This window comes from Rattus norvegicus, chromosome 13, assembly GCF_036323735.1.
Source record: "Rattus norvegicus strain BN/NHsdMcwi chromosome 13, GRCr8, whole genome shotgun sequence".
NCBI classification, from domain to species: Eukaryota; Metazoa; Chordata; class Mammalia; order Rodentia; family Muridae; genus Rattus; species Rattus norvegicus.
In genome coordinates this window covers 37,137,503-37,156,828 of record NC_086031.1, presented here as the reverse complement: position 1 = coordinate 37,156,828, position 19,326 = coordinate 37,137,503, and the positions used below count along the sequence as shown (strand labels likewise).

Here is a 19,326-nt window from a genome sequence, read left to right as displayed (position 1 = left end):
CAGGTCCCAATTCCCTTTAAGGAAGTTTCCTTTTCTTTCCTAGTTGCACACAAGCATTATAATTATTAAGTATTCTACTTGCATACACATGAAGTTACCTTAAAATAATATACAAAGAGAACTTCATTTCATTCGCTTTGATTTATTTACAGCAATTCCCAGACATGTGGTATAAAATAATGACTTTTTCTGATACATAATTAATTTCATATTTTACTTAGTTGTTAAAATAACATGTTGTATAAATTTTTAAACAGCTGTTAAATCTTTATATGTACACAGTGATTTTTTCATTCCATTTTACATTTTGAGACACTAAAACATATGCATTATTAAATACTGATCAAAAGGTATGAGTATTTCCAAGAATCATCATTACGTTTTCCCCACTCCCTTAGGGATATGGGGGATACATTGCATCAATGATCCTAAAATCAGATGAGAAGTTTTTCAAATGTGGAACCGTGGTTGCACCCATCTCAGACATGAAGTTGTATGGTGAGTATGTCCTACAGACAGATGTAATATAAGGTGTTGATTGTTGGACAAGAAAATCCCAATGCAGAGAAACTCAATTGAGCTCATTTATCATATGTTATTAAAGTCTGTTGTGAGTTATCACCTCCTTTATGTAATTGATTTTACTGGAGCATTACAATTACATTTGAAATGCATAAATAAATAATGAAACAGGGTATGTTTCACTCATTCAGATTTTTTTCCTTTGTCACAGCCTCAGCTTTCTCTGAGAGGTACCTTGGTATGCCATCAAAGGAAGAAAGCACTTACCAGGTAGACTAATAAAAAGTACAACAATAAAGGCAAAAGGCATTTTTTGTTATAAGAAGTAGGTTGAATTCCTTCTATTCAAATCCCTCTACATATAGAGATACTTGTGTTTTTCTTGCAGGCATCCAGTGTACTGCATAACATTCATGGTTTAAAAGAAGAAAATTTATTAATAATTCACGGAACTGCTGATAGTAAGTATTGTATTTGCTGCTCCTTTCTGGGGGCTCTATCCCTTTACAAAGGGACGCATCTTAGAGGTAGGACTTTTTTCCAGGATATCCTATAAAGCTGTTGACAAGAATACAGGAAGTGACATGGAGGATGAGATTTCTGGCAAGAAGTAGGAAGAAAATAATTTAGTGCTTCCTATATCACTCTCCATTGTGATAGGGAGACTTTATCTGTTATCTTGCAATCTTACATACAACAGCCATTGCAACCAAAGATCATATTGGAAACAGTTGACTAGAGAATAAATACATTATAATGTAAAGATATGGTTAATTCATGCCGGGGGGAGAGAGAGAGAAAGAGAGAGAGAGAGAGAGAGAGAGAGAGAGAGAGAGAGAGAGAGAGAGAGAGAGAGGAGAGACAGAGACGGAGACACAGAGAGAGACATAGAGACAAAGAGACAAAGAGACACACAGAGAGAACATAGCAAAAGTAGCATGGTTATAAGAAGAGGAGTCGCTGCAGGGAAAAAAGCCCATGAGCTGGAGGGAGTTCAGGACATGGTAGGAGGTATGCAAGTGGTCTGTGTGGTTTGAGTATGTATGAGTGGGCAGGTATGTGTCTCCATGTTTGCATATAAGTTTATATGGGTGAATCTTTTAGTTAAAATTCAGCTCAGGAGCTTTGCTCTCTAAATGCCACTTGTTAACCTGTCTTCCCACCTGACATAAAAGCCAGACACAGGGAAACAATGGTGGACTCCACATAAAGCAGCTCATGGCTAGTTCCCAAACTCTTTTGTTTTATTGTGTAATAATCCTCTCATAACAATGTAATATGTAAAATGGAAAGAAAGAAAGAGAGAAAGAAAGGAAGGAAGGAAGGAAGGAAGAAAGGAAGGAAGGAAGAAAGAAAGAAAGAAAGAAAAAGACAGACAGACAGACAGACAGACAGACAGACAGAAAGAAAGAAAGAAAGAAAGGAAGGAAGGAAGGAAGAAAGAAAGAAAGAGAGAGAAAGCAAACCTGAGGCTACCTACACAGGAACTCTTTGTTCTTTTGGCAACTCTTCTGAAAATCTACAATTTATTGTAAATTTGAAAATGTGTTCATGAAATAATTTAGGTAAAAGCAGCATTGTTGATGCATGGCAGCAAAGAGCGCCATGCTTCTAAAGGATGTCAAAATATTAAGATTATCCACATATGTTAACAGTAGTCAAAGAAAATCACTAATTGTTAAGTGTATCTCAGAACATGCACTAAGATCACATAGTAATGTTTTATTTTTTCTGCACAGAAGTACTGTCCTAAGGAGTTACCATTTTCTTAGTATATTAGACAAATAACTGGTGGAAAAGCTGAACTTTCCATGGGGATTATTTTGTGGCTATACAGGTCTTATCCCTTGCACTATGAACCCTAAGCCAAGTGAAACAATTATATTTAAAGTTAAATGTTTTTGTCTCCAGACACAACTCAATTTTTTTAGTACTGTTTATGATCCCTTTACTAAGTTGCTTGCATTATTGTGAATCATGTTGTTTCCTGTTTGATTCAATTTCAAGTCAGGAATTTCACATAGCAGATTCTATAGAGTTTTGGAGAGGCACCAGCAACGCTTGTGTATAGGTGCACATATATCCGTACCCAACACAAAGCCTGCAGGAAACTTGACATATGGTTGATCAATGGTATTTTTATGCTGTTATTATTGGCTAGAAAATATTACAAACTGAGTCGTTAGTTCAGTAAACTTTATTATCCCGTTTAGTCCTTTGAAGGAAACAAATAGCAAGCAACAGTCATTGCTTTGAAAACCAAGCAGAAAATAATCAACTAAAAGATATTTGGGAGGACTGAAGAGATGGTTCAGTGAGGACAAAAGCTTGGATTTCCAGAATCCAAGTAAAGCCAGATACAGTGATGTACACCTGTAATCTCAGTGTTCCCGAGAATGTAGGTGGAGACAGAAAAAGTCCTGTAAGCTCAGTAACCAGACAGCTGCTTGTGTCCAGCAGCATACAAGAGATTCTACTTCAAACAAGGTGAAAGGCAAGAACTGATACCCAAGGTTTTCCTCTAATCTCTATATATGCTCATGTTCCTACATATATTATACATTTGTGTTCTCTATCATCTATTTATCTATGTATTTATGTATCTATGTATCTATGTATGTATGTATGTATGTATGTATGTATCTATCTATCTATCTATCTACCTATCTATCTATCTATTTATCTATCTATCATCTATCAACTCTGCCACGCTCTTTCTGTGTGTCAGTCTGCCTCTGTGTCTCTCTGTCTCTTGTCTCTGTCTCTATCTCTCTCTCATTCATTTCACTTACTTCCCTTCCCATCAGAACAGCACATTTGCCTGGCAATCTTTTTAGCCATACCCAAATGCACCCTTGGTGGAATCTTTTCCATATATCTTTCCTACAAAACCTACATAAGTTACATAAGAGATTATTCTGCATCAGTAAGTGCCCATATAAATATGCATTCATAGTGACATATGTATACCAAGCAATTTAAACTTATTTAGAATTGGAGATTTTTCTTATTAATTGTGAATTATTAATTTCTAATAAATTGTTCAGAAAAGTCTTGCCTATATTTAAAATAAATGACTATTTGGACTGTTTATCCTCTGCGAGATAGGAAGAATTTTCTGCACCATAGGATGAGGCTCAGACCACTGATAAGACTACCCTGGTTTGGATATAAAATGTTATCTTAAAGTTATTTCTGGAAATCTGAAGATATTTATGGAGTAAAAGGAATGGCTTACGGAGAACACAAGCAAACTATAGCACAGAAATATTTGAGTGGCAGGCACAAGGTTTCATAACTACCTCAGACAAAACTGTTACTAAATACAGAACTCCTGAGATATGTATTCCAAAGCTCTGGAGCCTTACATTTTGACAGAAGGACAATGGAGGGAAAAGAGAGAAAGCAGTTTTCTTTGCATCAAACATTGAACACTGAATAATGAGTAATGCACTCTATTCTCTCAACAGGAGAATTAAGTTATAATATAAAATTGTAATTACACTTTTTGTATATTTCAGTGTGTGTGTGTGTGTGTGTGTGTGTGTGTACACGCTTATGAAAGCATGAGTTTAGGGTCAGAGGACAACTTTTGGAAGTCCCCCATAGATGTGTTTCAGTGATGTATTTCAGAACATAAGGCTTCAGATGAAACGTCTTTTTCTGCTGAGCAATCTCACTATTGTGGATTTCTAATGACTGTAGTGTGTCAGTGTCTAGATGAGTCTAGATTCCAGAAATCTTCAAGTATGTATGTGTAGATATTTTATTGCATTGATTGCAAGCAAGATATAAATTACCTCCAATACTTTTTAAGTACAAAATACATAATTAATTACAAGAATAAGTTATCTTACACAAAATATTATCTAAATGACCTCATACAGAGCTGGTGATGTGACTCACCAATGTGAGGACCAAGGTTTCAACTCCAAGAACCCAAGTAAAAGTTAAAAGTGCAGAGGTGGTGGATGCTGTCCCAATGTGGGCAACTTGCTAGGCAGAGACAAGTGGAAAAATGAAGTTTGCTGTCCAGCTAGTTTAGTTTATTTCAGAAAATCCTATGACACTGAGAGACCATGCCTCAAATAAAAGTAGAAAGGACCTGAGGAATAACATCTAAAATAAGCCTTCAACCTCCATACCCACTCACGAATCCACGTATTCTTAGCTACAGACACAGACACCCACACAAATGTATACACATGAACAGAATGCCATTAGATGATTAAATTCACCTTGGTAATGGTTTTTATGCTTGTACTCTATTTTATAATGAAAAATAAAACTTTACTATGCTACTTAACATCTCTCTACTTAAAAATCACTGACAGGTCATTCTTCCAAGTGTACAATGTACATAGAGCAATTCTGCTCTTTGAAAAGGGTATTGAGCGTTTCTGGTAGTAACAGATTCACTTCTTTCAAATATCATATTTTAATATTTTGCAGCAAAAGTTCATTTCCAGCATTCAGCAGAATTGATCAAGCATCTGATAAAAGCTGGGGTGAATTACACTCTGCAGGTAAGCCACCATTCCAGAAAAATATATTTTAATCATCAACTACATATTGCCCTATCATATACTTGGGATAAGCAACTGAATCCATGAGAGAGTGATTTTGGCTCAGGATTCTGGAGGTCATAGTTTCACCCCTGGCTTTGGGTCTGTGGAAATGATACATAATATTATAAGAGTTCATGGAAAAGCAAAGCAACTTGTTTAAAAATATGTGTTTTGGCATGCACCTATGTGTTTGCCTACATGAGCATGTGTATGTTTATGGGAATGTGTGTGTTTGTGTGTGAATATCTATCTGTGTACACTGACATATGCATGCATATGTGGAAGTATGAGAACAGCAGCAGGGTAAATAATATCAAATATTATAATGTCATGGTAATCATTCAGAATATATAATGACATATCCCTGTGTCCTTGTTCTATAGAGTCCATATTTCTACTTTCTCATGAGGGCTTTGTTAACTGCCTCTTTCTTCACTAAGCATTCTGAATTTCTTTTATCTCTAAGTTAACCTCTGAGTTCTCAATTGTCTTACTTTTCTCAGCTTTAGGCATTAAACTCAGGGTGGGTTATAAGGAATTAAACTACCCACAGACAAAGTGATCTTTCAGGGTGTACTTTGAAACCTGGATAGAAGTCCACAAGATTCCATTGCTCTTTAGAGGAAAAAACCAAAATCACAGGGCCAAACCCACAAATCCAGGTAGTGTGAGTTGTTACAAGGCCTGTTTGAACCACAACTGCACCTTGTTGGTTGATTAATAGTCATGAGGGGAAATGTTTCAGGAAAACCAGTTCCCAGAAGGCCCTGTGTGAAGCCACAATGCCCAGAGGCTCTCTTTACAGGGAAAACTCTATAAGAGTTCACTTTTTATGTCTCCAAGACTTCTATTGCTAGAATCTTTCTGCTTTCTGACATGCCCTCAAGGCAAGAGAAAAAATTCTAACTACCTTCAGGGACAGGAAATACTGATTCCTTTGCACTTTGCCTTTCAACTTCTTGAACCCATTTATGGAGGTATCTCCCCTTGGTTGTAAAAATGATCCAAAGATTTGCAGATATTTTATAAAGATGAAAAAGTGACAGATAATTGAAAATTTTCTCAAGAAATTATTCTAAGCAAAGAGGTGTCTGGACAATCTATTCCACAGAAATCTGATGTTTAGTCAAGCAGACTATAATGTTTAGTTCATAGTGGTCAGCACGAGCATGGAAGAGTCTACCATTTTGACCAATAACCCCTAATTTAAATAATAATTTTTGGGTATGTGTGCCTTGGCGAACAAGAGTTCCTGAAAGAAACAGCATCTTCTTCTAAACCTTCTGTAAGGTTGATTCACTAAATAGAACTTCAATAACTGCAGAATTATGTGACTATTTGAAGTGGGTGGTAATCCAGCAACAAACTTCTTGGGCTGCCTTCACCCTCTTGATAGCTATTTTCTCCTCTGGGTGTGAGCTAATGTATCTGTGAACACGGGGTAATCTTTGGAATATAAACACATCTATCTCCCCTTATGTAAAGTTAAAGAATGTCATCTGGTAGCATCTGAGTCATTCAGCAGAAATTTCCACACTACTTATGCAAAATCACAGCTCTTAACTCAGAGAGAATAAGTGATGGTGTGTTCTGGAGCCAAGATGTGAGTGACTATGGCTTGGATACATTTAGGTTATCCTACTTCTGTGCTCTCCAATTTAGAAGCAATTTCATGGAGGTTTGTAGTAAGAGGACAAAAAAGCTACAAATGAAGGAATTTTAAATTATATTAGTACAAACACCAGTAAGGCAGCTTATAACAAGATGGGGAAATCTCAAATATAGGCCACGGTGTTAAGTTGTCAACTCTTCTATTGATGGAAAATGGCACCAGGAAGAGAGAGACTGACTGGACCTGGCGTGGGTTTTTGAAACCTCAAATCCCACCTCCAGTGACATATTTCCTTCAACAAAACCACACACACACCAAGGCTTCATCTTCTAATCCTTCTAATTGTTTCAAATAATGCTACTACTTGATGCTTAAGCATTCATATATATGAGCCCATTAGAACATTCTTATTCAAAGCACACACAGGGATCTCATGGGGGTACAGATTCTCCAGACTAAGTAAAGACCCTTCTTACAGTTTTCAGATAAAGTGTTGAAGCCACATGCTCTATGGCTAATGAGTATCCCACAGTACTTTTTTGAAATCAGATGGTTTCTGATTTCCATGTTGCGAGGAAAATGGGAAAGATTCAGACTTTCAGCTAACAAATGTCCGTCATGCCAGATTTAACTCCTGATTGCTTAGAGAGCTTACAAACGTCATCTGTGAAAGAGAGTACTGAAGAGTTGCAGGCAGTCGCAGGAGGATCCCTGGCATTTCACTATACTGTCTGTGACGACAGAGAATGAAAGAGATAGCTACAGGTAGAATAGCCAGAGTAGACCCTAGCACAACCCAACAGTGACTTAGTTTCTCATTTTTCTTCAATGTCATAGGTCTATCCAGATGAAGGATATCACATTTCAGACAAGAGCAAGCATCATTTTTACAGCACAATTCTCAGATTCTTCAGTGATTGCCTAAAGGAAGAAGTATCCGTGCTGCCACAGGAACCAGAAGAAGATGAATAGTGGACTACACTTATACAGAGCTGAAGGGAGTATTGAGGCTCAATGATACAGAACCAAGAGACTGCCTTGTTGTAGACGCTCCAGAATTCTAAAGGCAGCTTGAGGAGGTGAACATGGAACAGCACACTCAGACAGTGAACTTGAACTTGAAGACAGACGTCCTCACTACTGTGCTGCCAAGGGTGCAGAAGGTGTTTCATTGTAATGGGAAATTGCAAAGGTTGCTTTCCTGGGGAAAAAATTAGTTTCACATTAAAGTAGGAATAGTGCATGTTTCCTTCCGTTATCCCCTTTTGTTCTGTGACTAGTTACCCTCACTTTGATTTCAATGGTCATGATCACCTTTGCATAAAGTGCATAGCGTACCATCAGTACCATAGTCCCTGATCTTTGATGGCTGAGCTGCAATCTAACATGTTAATGTAACTTTATAATAAGTGCAATTCTCTCATTGTCTATTATTATGCTTAAGAAAATATTCAGTTAATAAACAAAAAACAGAGTATTTTACATAAAGTTCTGTTTTTAAAAAGGTATTATTAAACGAGTAAAGGCTATGTAGAAATATGGATTTCAGCACCTTCCAAAGTTCAGGCAGTTGTCAGTAGGTAGAATACTTTTAAATCAACACACACGAGTGTTTGTCTCACAGTATAATATAAATATATATATATACACGCACGTGTGCATATGCAGTGAGTCTATCTTTATATGTTACTCATGCTACAAAGGGTAAACTTTAATGAATGACAGTGGATACTCTTTTACAGGCTACAATGGATGCTTCTTTAATGAGCCAAATATGATGAGACCCTTTTGTTTCCAGTTCATATTCTAGCAATTGCTTTCCTATAAATGTTTGGGTTGTGTTTGGTATTGTTTCTAGTGGTTAATAGTTTTCTAGTTGCAGTTTACTTTTTTGAATATGATATCTTGTCACATGTAAATTAGATATTAAATATTAAATTATAGTTTCTGATAAAGGAATTTTGTTAAACAAATGCAATGCCACTGAGTGGCACTTTGCTCTCTTGGTGGAGAAGGCTTTTTTAAACACTCAGACCTTTTACTTCAAACTCTCAGTGCAGTAAAGTCAATTCTCAATTCATTATAAAAGCAAAAATAAGAATTATTTCATTTTTCTTCAGAGTCTAAGTAGAAGTCCATGCCTGCTCAATGCATCTCTTGCTATTTAACTAAGCCCTTGTTGTAAAAATTAAAAATGAAGTCATTTTTACTTATTGCTCCCCCTCCCCCAAACAGCAGTATGTACCTGGTATTGCTTTTAAATGGACAGTATATGGGGCACCAAATCCTACAGTGAGTCAATTTGGAGCAGGTAGCACCTGAGCAGGAAAACTAAACTTAACTCTACGGAGTTTCAGTCACGAGAGAGCAGGCAGCCTTGGTGGCTGAAGTCCAGTGTGTTTTCAGTCCATATAACGAATATTACAGAATATGATGCAAAGTCTGAAACCAAAGTCTGATACTCAGAAAATCCCAGTGGCATAATGTCTAGACACAGCATAAAATCTGTTCTTTGGTAGAGCTGGGTTCCTCTATTCTCTGAAAACCAGGAAGAAAGGTTTAAACGTAAGGAATTTGTCCAGCTACCCTGGGCTTCATCAAATGCACAACCCAGGATTCTGAGGTGTGCTCCTGGGACTGACTTGGTTCTCCCTCTTTTCTCTTTAGTGCTTTGGAATTGTGTCTTCTCTGCCCCACTAGATTCAGTTTAATAAAGGAAAGATGCCCTCTCCAGAAAGACCCATTTTAGGTCTTTTTCAAGGATAGTGAACACATTTTTTAACAAAATAGGTTGTAATGTTTCCAAGGAAAGTTTTGCCTATTTTATTAAGATGGACGTTTCTTTTTAGGCTGATTTGAAGTCCAACTGAAGCTTTTTAATCAATATTTTAAAATTCAACCACTAGAGATTTTTATGATGCGAATAATTATGTTGTCTGAAAGATGTGGTTTTATTGAATGTCTATTTGAGTAACATTTAAAAAGTGTTTACCTTTTCCTGTCCATCGTTTCTCTTGTTTATGGTTATTATCAATGTTTATCTATTTTTTGATTAATTTAATACAGTTTGTAATGTGAAAGTTGCTTGTCTGGGACCACGTTCACCTCACAGCACTAATGGATCTCACATGAGTACACAATGTTTAAGAGGAAGATAGACAGTTGTCCTCTCTATGATTTCGGGAGTTCTTCGTGACTGGGCTATGACACACAAAGGAAATGCTCATTGGTATTTTCTCCTACTTTACGTTGCTGGATTATAGAACAGGACAGGATTTTACATGTTTGCCACAGTTGCACCCCAATAATTTTCTGCATATTCACAAATTCTGACGGTTTCCTGAGACTTCAATGGCACGCTTCCTCCAAAATTTCTCCTTCATATTTAAGTAAAATTTCAAATCGCTACATTTCCATTGTGAGAGTCGTCAGGAGTATTAACTCAGAAAAGAACACATACCCTTCGAAACTCCTTTGAAAGCAATTTTGTTTTGCCCACTTACATTCAGAGCATTTATGGACTCACTCACTAGGGACTGAGGAGTAGCTTATTAGTGCCTCTTGCGTTGCTAGGATAAATCACTGTGATCAAAAGCAACTTACAGAAGAAAGGTTTATTTTAGCTTACTGTTACAGCTGTCAGGGAATGTATGGCTGCAGGAGAATTGAGGGGTTGGCTGGTTGTTTAGAAGCAGATATAGAACAAGAAATGGGACCAGGCTATAAACCCTCAAATCTGCCCCAGTGCTGTACTTCCTCAAGCAAGGTACCACATACTAAAGGTACCATAACCATCCCGCCCCCCACAAAAAGCACTGCCATTTGAGACCAAGTGTTAACATACATGAGTCTATAGAGAACGTTTTGCATTCAAATCACAAAAGGAGGTTGTGTTGCTCTGTAAAGTGTGAAAGGATGAGGATGCAGTTCAAAACATGAACCTCAGCTTGCAGCTCAGCACAGACACTCCCAATAAACGTCATGTTATAGAGGTATAAGAATAAACACTGGTTGATTACCATATGGAGAATGATTCAAACCGTTGCCCTTCAAGTGAGACTTAGGCATTGGTCTCTAACAGATAGAGAATGAGTAGAGAAATTTCTCACCAGATGATGGCTTTGAAATGGGTGTTACAAGACTAGAGACATGCTTCAGGGTTCAAAAGTGCTTACGTCTCATGTGAAGGGTCCAGGTATCCACAACTGGGACCTACAACAGCATTTAAATGCCACTTCGAGTTTATAGCGACTCTCTTCTGGCCTTTGTAAGAACATTCATGTGCATGGAGCACCTACAGCAAAGCAGGAATATGTGTGCCTATAAGATACACAGGCACACACACAATTAATATTTTAAATAAAGTTACCTATAAATGAGTTTTTGCCATGTCTCTTGGGTCCTGAGGACACACATACAACTTCTACTTCAGAATTATGCATGAGGTACTCTCTGCCCCTCCACATATGACCTGACAACGCTTGCCTCCTGTAGCAATCAGCCTCACGAAGTGTGGTCTAACCTTTTATGTGTGATGACTGACCTCTACATTCTAGTTTGAGAATTCTCTGAAATAAATGATGACTTCTAATAAACGATGTATCTACAGGTAGTTCAACTGTCCCTTTGAAACCGTGGTTACTGGAAGAGAGCACCAGGTAGCTATTGTCTCTCCTGCATATATGATTTGTGTTTCTGGGAAGACTTCCTAGGTCCCCAATGACCACAGCTGCATATACCTCTGCTTCCTCCTCCTTTTCTATTTCTACTCTGGAATCCTAGCATTGCTTTTCAAATTTAACTACACACATGCCAGCTGTGGACAAAGGACCTGCTTTTCAGGGGGAAAGGATGCTTACCAGAATAATTTATTCCTGAACATATGAAATGAGGCGATAACATGGAAATACAAGTGTGGTTTCTTTCTTCCTTTCTCTTAAAACTATGCTGTTTTGATATGATATCTTGGTGATGTGATATATTGAAGTAGAATCTCATTCAGTAGCATAGGTGGGCTCAATATTAACACAGAGCAGTCTGGCTTCAGACTCACAGGGATCCAGCTGCCTCTGTCTGCTTCCCATCTGGGCAACCATGTTCAATTTGAAACTGGTGTTTCTCCAGATTTGAATCAACTCTATTTAAAATTTACACAAAATTCCAAACGTATTCTAAGGGTCCTACACACATTACCAAGCAATTTCAACATGGCTGAGATACCAGTATTCCCAGACAATCCATAAAGTAACTGAGTTTTTATGACGTTTGCAACTCATCCACATGTATGTGTAAAAGAAGTAAATAGGAAAAAAATCAAAGCAATAGTCAACTGAGACACCTGTGTTTACAGCAGCTCTATATTGTAAAGTCATGTTTAGCTCCTCTGAATCATGATGCTATATTTGAATTTACAGTCCCAGATACTTTTGAGAATAACTTATTCATTTTACTTCCACAAGTCAAAGGCTAGCTCAGTCTACTGATGAGGTATGTTTGGAGTTTCCTGAGTGAATTCCTAATGTCAATGGACATATTATAATACTATGGGCATGTTTATGACAGCTGAAGGGAATCAAAAGTATCAAAATAGAAAAAGGTGAAGGGTCAATGTTGGATCTTCAGCACCCAGGTAAAGGGCTGAGCTGGACAGTGAACTTTTGCCATCTCAGGGCTAGGGAGCATATTTGCTGCTTATTAGTAATCCAGCCTGGTTAAACACTAGCTAATACTATGAAAGCTCTTCTCAGAAAGCAAGCTGTAGAGAGACAGAGAAGGAGGATACCTGGTGCTGAGTTCTGACCACCACACATGAACATGTCTGTGTGTGTGTGGGGGGGGAATTATGGTCAAATGGTCATGACTATATTCCTCGAAGGTCTTTGGTAATTACCTTTTCTCAGACTTTATTCCAAGTTTACTGCACAGTCATTCTAAGCCAAGAGCTTGCAGAAGGACTTGCATTGATGAAATGTGTAAACATGAAAGGCTCACACCATTTTTACCTTAAGCATCCAGAAAACAGATTTTGGAGTTTAGAATCAGGGCAGACATATGCAAACTTGCATTGCCTCCCCTGGTTAAATGCTGATGGAGCATGGTTGCTCTTACCACTGATCAAATCTGTTATCAACAATTTCACTCATTTTGCCAAGTCCTAGCAATTGTTAGAAGAAAAAAGTTTAATGAAAATGGTTCAACACCTCCCATGGATACTTTGGCTATGCCACATACATAGGAAGACTTCTTGGAACCTACATAAAGTTGAACACAGTGGCACATCTCTGTAATCCTATAGCTTCTATGCAGATATAGGAGGTGGGACAGGAGAAACTCAGAAGTTCCTGGCCTGGGTAGAATGCCATAAACAAAGGAGAAGAAGGAGAGACTCTATCTCAAACCCAGTAGGACGTAAGGGCCAATACCTAGTGAAGTCTTCTGCCTTCCATTTACCTGAACAGAGCACACACAAGCATAAGCATACCAAACACACACACACATATACCACACACACACACACACACACACACACACACACACACGCACGCACGCACGCACGCACGCACGCACACACACACGAATTTTCTAAAAGACAGGACAAATAGGTTCTAAAGGGCTGTATTTGAGCCATCATTGTCTGGGTTTCAGTCTCACTGGACAAAATGTTCTACAAGTTCTTAACTCTGAGTGAAGTCTTCTTCTGGAAGACAAGTTTTCTCAGTATTTCTGGGCTTCAGACTTTTTCTTTTCCCTGCTTGAGATTCTGAGCCAATCCCAGTTTCTCTCCTCCATTGATTCAGATTGAGGCACCCAAATTACTCTTTCAAATCTTCATTGTCTTCATGTCAGCCTAGTGACCCTAGCACAACTTCATTTAATTCATGTGACGTAGTTGAGTGTGAGGAAGTTGAATACCTTCTTGCCCATAGCTCTGAAGCAATGAAAGTCACCTTTTATCCTAATGTGGGCTATTTGCCACATAGGGTCATTCATGTGAAGTCAATAGCATTGCCCTATGATAAAAGTGCATCAGAATTCAGAGGGGCTAAACAATTTCCCAATGGTATCACGCAGTGTATCAAAACCACAACTAGAAAAATGAAGCCAGTTTGTTACGCCACTGAGTCTCCTTCACAGTTTGCAGCTCAATTCTGAATTCACAGCATTCTTCCTTAATTGGGCTAAACTGTGGAATAAATGATTCTTCATGAAGAGTGATCTTTTGCTATTCTCCTGACTGTAAGCAAGCAAATATAAAATTCAAATTAGCTTCAATTTCTGTGTCTAGGTAGGTGTTAAGCTGCTTCCTGGAAATTTGTTCCATTAACCAAATTTCAGGCACCACCCTGCAGGAACCAGAATCGGGATTATTTCCAAGACCACCAAGTAGGAGGGCACTGATAAAGCTTGTCCTCTTTGCTAAGGCATTTATTGAAAGAATTACTAATGCCACAGGGAAACAAACAGAGAGATTGTAGTCCACCAAGGGCTCTTTTGAGAACCCTAGCCACAAAGCAGAGTGGGGAAACATTTCTTATAGGTGTCAGAGAAAACATAAGTTTTCATAATACCATCATGTAGCCAAACCATCCCTGATTCTTGCCTGGTGTGAGGAGGCAACAGAATCATAGGAAAGGAAAGTGTTACTTGGAGGATTCATTTTCCAGAGACCTCTAAGGTCATGATGGGTCTAACAAACCACAGCATGTCAGCGTTCTTGGTTACCATTATTCTTCTGGAATCCAGACACCAGACACATCGATTTACAGACACAGAGACAGGATCTTGGCACAGCATTTGACTCTCTTTCTAGCAGTAGGGAATCCTAGAACCAAAGATGAGGATGGAGAGAAAAAGGGCTAAGATGTACTTAACTGGAACGTAGGCTGTTATTGGATTGCAACACAAACAATGTATTTTCGCATACATGAAAACTTGAAAAGGAAGATGGCACAAGAGAGTTCAAGGTGGTTGTTTCTAGAGCTGGTTTCACAGATGGGTGGCACAGTGAATTCTAGCCATTCTTCTGAGTCTTCCTCACTTCAGCTTTGGTATGTTGTTTGGTCTTGAAATAGCCTCATACAATGGAGGCTTCTCCAATCATCATCAATATCTTCTTATGAAACAGCATCTAAATACATTTAATGGAGGGTATTTCCCTATAGCCTATATTTTGTTAAGGAAGATCATTTTTCCCTAGAAATTTTAGGCAGAATTCTGCTCAGGACCTTTGGTTCAGACTTGATTACAAGTCCTCATCATATTTTTGGAAATTATCTATCTAGAACTTACATTCTCTTTACTAAAAGTGCATAAAATAAGGACAGGTAATTGAAACAAAGACAGAAGAATGGGAATCATAGCATTCAACAGTCTGGTTTCTGTGGGTACCTCATGTCTGGAGGCACACATCAAGCTACTACACAGGAAGTGTGGAGTGTTTTTATACATGAGCCTTCTCTTGAAATTGTCTCACTACCCATCTTCCCAAGAAGACTCTTATATCTCTTCCCATTCTTTCTTCCTGAGAATCTATACCCACTTCCCCATTGGCATATTCTCTTCTCTAAATCACTGGCATGTTATTCAGGGCAAGCAGGTAGCTTTGAAATTTGATTGCTGCATCATCAGTCCCTTTCTTCAGGCTTTAGCTGCTCTAACAAGATTTATGATGCCTTGATTATCTCCATATGGCTTAAATTTCTAGGCACATCATTAATTCTCCTGATTGATGGATTGTAGAAGGCTTATACCAATGGGAAAGAAAAGGCCTGGCAAGGAAGCACCGGTAACAGGACTTCCCCATTCATATGCACTTTTAGCAGGTGTGATTCTCATTACCTCCCAACATCTGTCCTTTAGGACGCTGTGATCTTTGTGGTGTAATTGGATTTTGAACCCTTGGGGAGAACAATGTGCAAAATTCCTTTGCTCAGATAGATAGAAATTTCAGCTTCAAGGTTGTCTAGCACAAAATATTATGTGCAAACTCTGTACCATGTATTGTACTATTTGATATACCCATGTGATTTTTTTTAATTTTGCAATTGATTATATAAGTGTTTGTTCATTTGCGGGTGAAGCTACCATTTCCCACAAATTCACATGGATGTCAGAGGACAATTGGCAGATCTCTCTTTCCACCATGTGGCTTTGGGATATGGTCAGGTCATCAATCTCCATAGCAACCTTTTTTACCAGGCTAGTATTCCCCCACCTGTTTATCTATATTAATTAATTAATATGAGTAATGAATATAAATATAGCTATTTTATATAAATAGAATTTAAAATATCTATTTTAGTGTAAACATTACAGCTAAATGAATCATCATTTACTAAACAATAGTAGTATATTAATATGTTGGCTTTTGATGTTCCTTATTTATGTTCACTTACTCGAGGATGCTACTCCTAAATCTTATGAGCCTGAACCTGACCACACAATTACCAAAATTCCAAAGTCCTCTTCCATTCCCACAACAAAATGTCTTGAGGGCAATTCCCTACCATGAATTCAACTTAAGGGAAAATTTTCATTAAAGCACAGCTATATTTTTATTTATATCAACACCCAAATCATTTATGACAAAAGGACATTACTAAAATAATGTATACATTAGCCTGCATTGTTTGGTGCTGTTATTAGCTTTACTTTACCTCCATAAATACATCAAAAGTAGAAGAATTCATATCTTTTGAAACAGGAATTAACTGAGAAAAGATGATAATTTACTATATGCTTGTAGTCCATCATGTATCTCTCAATCTTAGTTGAGATGCTGCCAGACTTGGACATGGAAACAACTTCCTTTATCTGATCCTGTTTATTTCAGTGTTCTTTAATTCTCCAAGGTAGGAAGCTGTACATGTATATTTTTCTCTTTCCTTATTTGATAGTCATTCTAATTGTTAGAGAAATCTGATGTGTGGTTCTAGTTGTAAGACGTTTTTCATTGAAATATAATATAAATGCATATCTATTGTAGTAGTGTTGGTAGTCAGGAAACATATCAGCAGGCAGAAAATAAATTAAATTAATCTTTTAGACCATTAAAGGAAAATTTGTTTATTTGTTTGCACACTGAAAAAGAGTAACAGGCAGGAAACTAACAACAAAACCACTGTAGCCAGGGCAGTGGGATGTAAGGAATCTCCTTTGAGAGAAGTAGTTTTGCATTTCCAGTGAGTTTCTCTTTTCTGCAGATTTCTCCCATGTCATGCTGCACCACCTGCAGGAGAAAAGTAGAGGCTGACAGGTGTGCAGTTCTGACAGATTAGTGTAAGCTGCTGTGAATGTAATTTATTTCCAGTTGTGCAGCATCTGGCATATAAATAAGGGTCATGCAAATCAACAGCTTGCAAATCAGGGCCATGCAAATCAAATTCATGTAAATCAGGACAGTCCTGGCTGATCAAAGCTCAGTTCCAGACTAAGTCTGGGGTCACCAGTTGGCAGAATGCAGCTCTGTGGTGTCAGGTTCAGCACTCCTTTGTTGGTACTCTGGGATTCCTGACCATTTTTGTGACAAATCCCTTATGGTAGACTGGTTCCATAGTTTGGTGTTTTATTAATGGCGTGCACTTCACATTTGTAAGGCAAAATATGGTTGGTTGATTTATGTATGCAATGGGTAGTGATGAACTTGGTAATTAGCAAGGTAATTAAGGGTAGCTCCTTAATCTTTTATAGTGAGTACTGATTCTTCTTTTGTAGCTATTCATCCCATGAAATAATAGAGTAGTTCGGCTGACCCTATCTGTCAGTCTGACTTAGGTTCTAACTCCATCTAATAATAATACTGAAGCCATTGGCTGACCTATCCACTACTGAACACAACCCTTCATTTCTGGGTAACCAATTCCAACTTCTAGGAAATCAATTTTTGAGGTCCACTCCCTGTCTTTCTGTTTCTGGCTTCTATAACAGTTTTGTAGGCCTTTTCCCTGAGAGACATTCATGTTTTATTTATTTTTTTAATGGTTGACTGGGTCCTACTGTGTATATGTATCACATTTTCTCTATCCATTTATCTGTATTCTGCTTCATAATTACCAATAGTACTAATGTAGTCTATGGAATCAATATTGTTACCACCAAAATATCAATGATTCTTTACAGAATTAAACAAAGAGAAATTTAAAGTTTAAGGGAAGCTACAAAAGACCCTGAATATACAAAGCAATCTTTAGGAGTCTGAGCAAAGTATAAAGGACTGATAGTATTAGACACACTTCAATGTACTGAAATGATTTTAACTTCATGTAAAACCCCTGAAATGTTCAACCATCTTCTTACATTCAATTTTATATCAAATTCTAGTACAGCTACAATTATTTCTAGCTACTTTTGAGGCCCAACCTCCTACCAGTTTTATTTAACAATGTATCTCATGCAAGTATATGCCATTTGTGTTAATGTTTATATAAGGTTTCTCTATGTAGGGCAGACCAGCCTTGACTTCGGGATTCTCCTATCTCACCCTCGCAATTTGGGAATTTCAGATATGAGCCATCCAACTTGGAATATTTACTTGTAAATATGCATAAACTATAGCAACTACTTTGTAACTACTAGTTAAATGATATCAGTCACATTAGGAAGGAGAAATTAACTAATTAATGTTTACTAGGCACTAGCATCTACTAACTCATAGTCTTACTATTTAGTACAGTCACTAGATAAGTGTAGTCACTAGCTCAGTTTTATGCAGGCAAACTGCAAGCTCAACCAACTTATGAGAGTCATCAAAGTCTCAATAAGCCACACTAGCAAATCGTAATTATAGATCGTAATAATAATAATAATAATAATAATAATAAAAGAAAGAAGTCAATCTTAAGTAAGAAACACAGCTTCACCTCTCCACCCCATGAAGTCATCTGTGGTATGTGAGAGCTGTTTGAGTTGACTGCTGGAAGCTCAAAAAGAGTCAAGTTTAAGAGAGTCACACTGAGGTTGTTGCTTTTCATCTAACTAAACTGGCACTGTAATCTTGGCTTAAAGTTCAGCTAAAGAGTTCCTAAATACCAGCAAATGGCTCAAAGAACTCACAGGACCACAATGAGGGCTTTAGTGAGCTTTGTTTGTATCCGGAACAGCCCTTATTCTGGATGGTAATTATTTTACTTTCTTCTTTGAATCTAACCCCAAATTCAGGACACACACACAAAACACCTGAATTCCCATGTTTAACAACAACAACAAGTCCATTGACTCATAGCCCAAGATCACTGGTTGTACTACAGGAACATTCATATTAACCTCATATATCATTCCTTTTTCGGGACAAGAGATGGCTCAGTTTTTGCAATTAGAACCTTCCCTTTAGGGAACCTGAATTTCATTCCCAAAACCCATATGAGCCAGCTTGAAATCATCTGTAACTCCATCTCCAGAGGACCTGACACTTCTGGCTTCCTCAAACATAGGCACTCATATGTACACCTAGTATATTATCAGATAATTAAAAATAAAATCTTACCTGATAGTGGTATTCATCCTTAATTCCAGTACTTGGGAGGCAGAGGCAGGTGAATCTCTGACTTCAAGGACAGCCTGGCTTAAAGGAACATGATCCAAAATAGCCAGTACTATGCAGATGAACCCTACCTTGAAAACTTATCA

The 19,326-nt window shown here is 37.7% G+C and overlaps 1 protein-coding gene across 4 annotated transcripts in view; it reads left to right on the top strand.

Annotated features, from left to right (window-relative positions):
- The window catches only part of Dpp10 (dipeptidyl peptidase like 10), a 1,676,457-nt gene extending 1,665,159 nt beyond the window's left edge, over positions 1-11,298 (top strand). For 2 of the 4 annotated variants that reach the window (NM_001415116.1, NM_001415117.1), the window contains exons 22-26: positions 399-498; positions 734-792; positions 911-983; positions 4,975-5,048; positions 7,540-11,298. In NM_001415116.1, coding sequence (NP_001402045.1) covers positions 399-498; positions 734-792; positions 911-983; positions 4,975-5,048; positions 7,540-7,674 — 441 coding nt within the window. In that variant the 3' untranslated portion in view covers positions 7,675-11,298. The remainder of the gene's footprint in view (positions 1-398; positions 499-733; positions 793-910; positions 984-4,974; positions 5,049-7,539) is intronic. The other 2 variants (XM_063272512.1, NM_001012205.2) reach the window with 2 other exon arrangements.
- Positions 11,299-19,326: the final 8,028 nt, after the last annotated feature.